The following is a 1,537-nucleotide window of genomic DNA, read 5'->3' on the forward strand; positions in this document are numbered from 1 at the left end:
AAAGTGCTGGGATTACAGGCTTGAGCCACTGCGCCCGGCCTGAGACGCGGTTTTACCATGTTGCCCAGGATGGTCTCCATCTCCCGACCTCGTGATCCACCTGCCTCGGCCTCCCAAAGTGTTGGGATTACAGGCGTGAGCCACACCACACCTGGCCACAGAGCTATTTTTATATGTGGTCTATCTGCTGTCCCTTTGTATATGAGGTGCTGCGGATGACATGTTCTAGGGAGAACGGGAGGGCAGGGCTGCAGGTTCCCTTGGATAGAGCTTGGGAAATTGCTCTAGCCTCAGAAATTCATAGACTTACTGTAGTGGCTCATGTATTTCATCACATGTTCCAACACCAAACACAGGGACTTTGTATTAAGCTTTGTCTGTGGGCCCCATTGGTATTCCTGGTCCCAGATCTGCCAAGCAAGAGAGCTTCAAATTAGGGCTGGCCTTACTATCTGTTTTTTTCTTCTCCAGCTCAGCCTGACGCCCAGGATCCTACCCCCTTGTCAAAGACCAGGCCGTGGAAGCCATGTTCCCACCAGCCAGGGGGAAGGTGAGCTGTGCCTGCCCCTCTGCTTCGTCAGCATAGTCACTGCCACCAGCAGCTCCTTCCTCAGGTTGAGCCCTCTTGATCAATGTGGGGAGTTTTCCTTGTTAGACAGTGCGATGTAGAGAGCTTAGCCTCTGGAGTCACATGGGCTCCCTTCAGCAACTTACATAAACACTCTGGCTCCAGTTCTCTTTTCTATAAATTGGGTCAATGAGAGTGCCTATCACAGCGAGTTGTGAAGATTCAATGGCAGATGCCCCATGAAGTCCTTTGCACAGTATCTGGTTACAGTTTAGCACTGTATTAAGTTGTCGCTCTTATTACTGTAGTAGTTGCCCATTGTTTCTGTCCATGAGCATTATCCTGCATCTACTGCTGTACACTCCAGGTGCTGTCTTCTGTGCTGGGAAATCAACGCTTATCTGTAGGAGATTACAGCCTGATTAGACAGATAGATGTGTAAGGAACTTCTCATAATAAATTCTGAACTGTTCCTATGAAAGGGTATAGTGGAAGGTCAGTTATTGAATTTGTAGCATTATGGAGGGTAATTAGAAGAGACTGAGTTGTTTTGTCTTTTTTTCAGACAGCGTGTCACTCTGTCACCCAGGCTGGAATGCAGTGGCATGATCATGGCTCATGGCACTCTTGACCTTCCCAGGCTGAGGTGATCCTCCCACCGCAGCCTCCCAAGTAATTAGAACCACAGGTACATGCCACCACGCCTGGTTAATTTTTGTATTTTTTATAGACAGGGTTTCACTATGTTGCCCAGGTTGTTCTTGAACTCCTGGCTCAAGCCATCTACCAGCCTCGGCCTCCCAAAGTGCTGGGATTCCAGGCATGAGCCACCGTGCCCAGCTTAGAAGAGACTGAGTTTGAAAGAAAGTAGAGGCCGAGTCTGGTGGCTCATGCCTGGAATCCCAGCACTTTGGGAGGCTGAGGCGGGTGGATCACCTGAGGTGAGGAATTTGAGACCTGCCTGGCCAA

General features: G+C 49.6%; 1 protein-coding gene across 1 annotated transcript in view; it reads left to right on the forward strand.

Moving 5' to 3' along the window:
• Window positions 1-1,537, forward strand: part of ZNF789 (zinc finger protein 789) — a 19,271-nt gene that overhangs the window by 6,907 nt on the left and 10,827 nt on the right. The window contains exon 2 of the mRNA XM_011943812.1: window positions 472-550. Within this exon, the coding sequence (XP_011799202.1) occupies window positions 527-550 (24 nt within the window). The 5' untranslated portion in view covers window positions 472-526. The remainder of the gene's footprint in view (window positions 1-471; window positions 551-1,537) is intronic.

The sequence above is a fragment of the Colobus angolensis genome, unplaced genomic scaffold, assembly GCF_000951035.1.
Source record: "Colobus angolensis palliatus isolate OR3802 unplaced genomic scaffold, Cang.pa_1.0 Scaffold222, whole genome shotgun sequence".
In the NCBI taxonomy this organism is placed as follows: Eukaryota; Metazoa; Chordata; class Mammalia; order Primates; family Cercopithecidae; genus Colobus; species Colobus angolensis.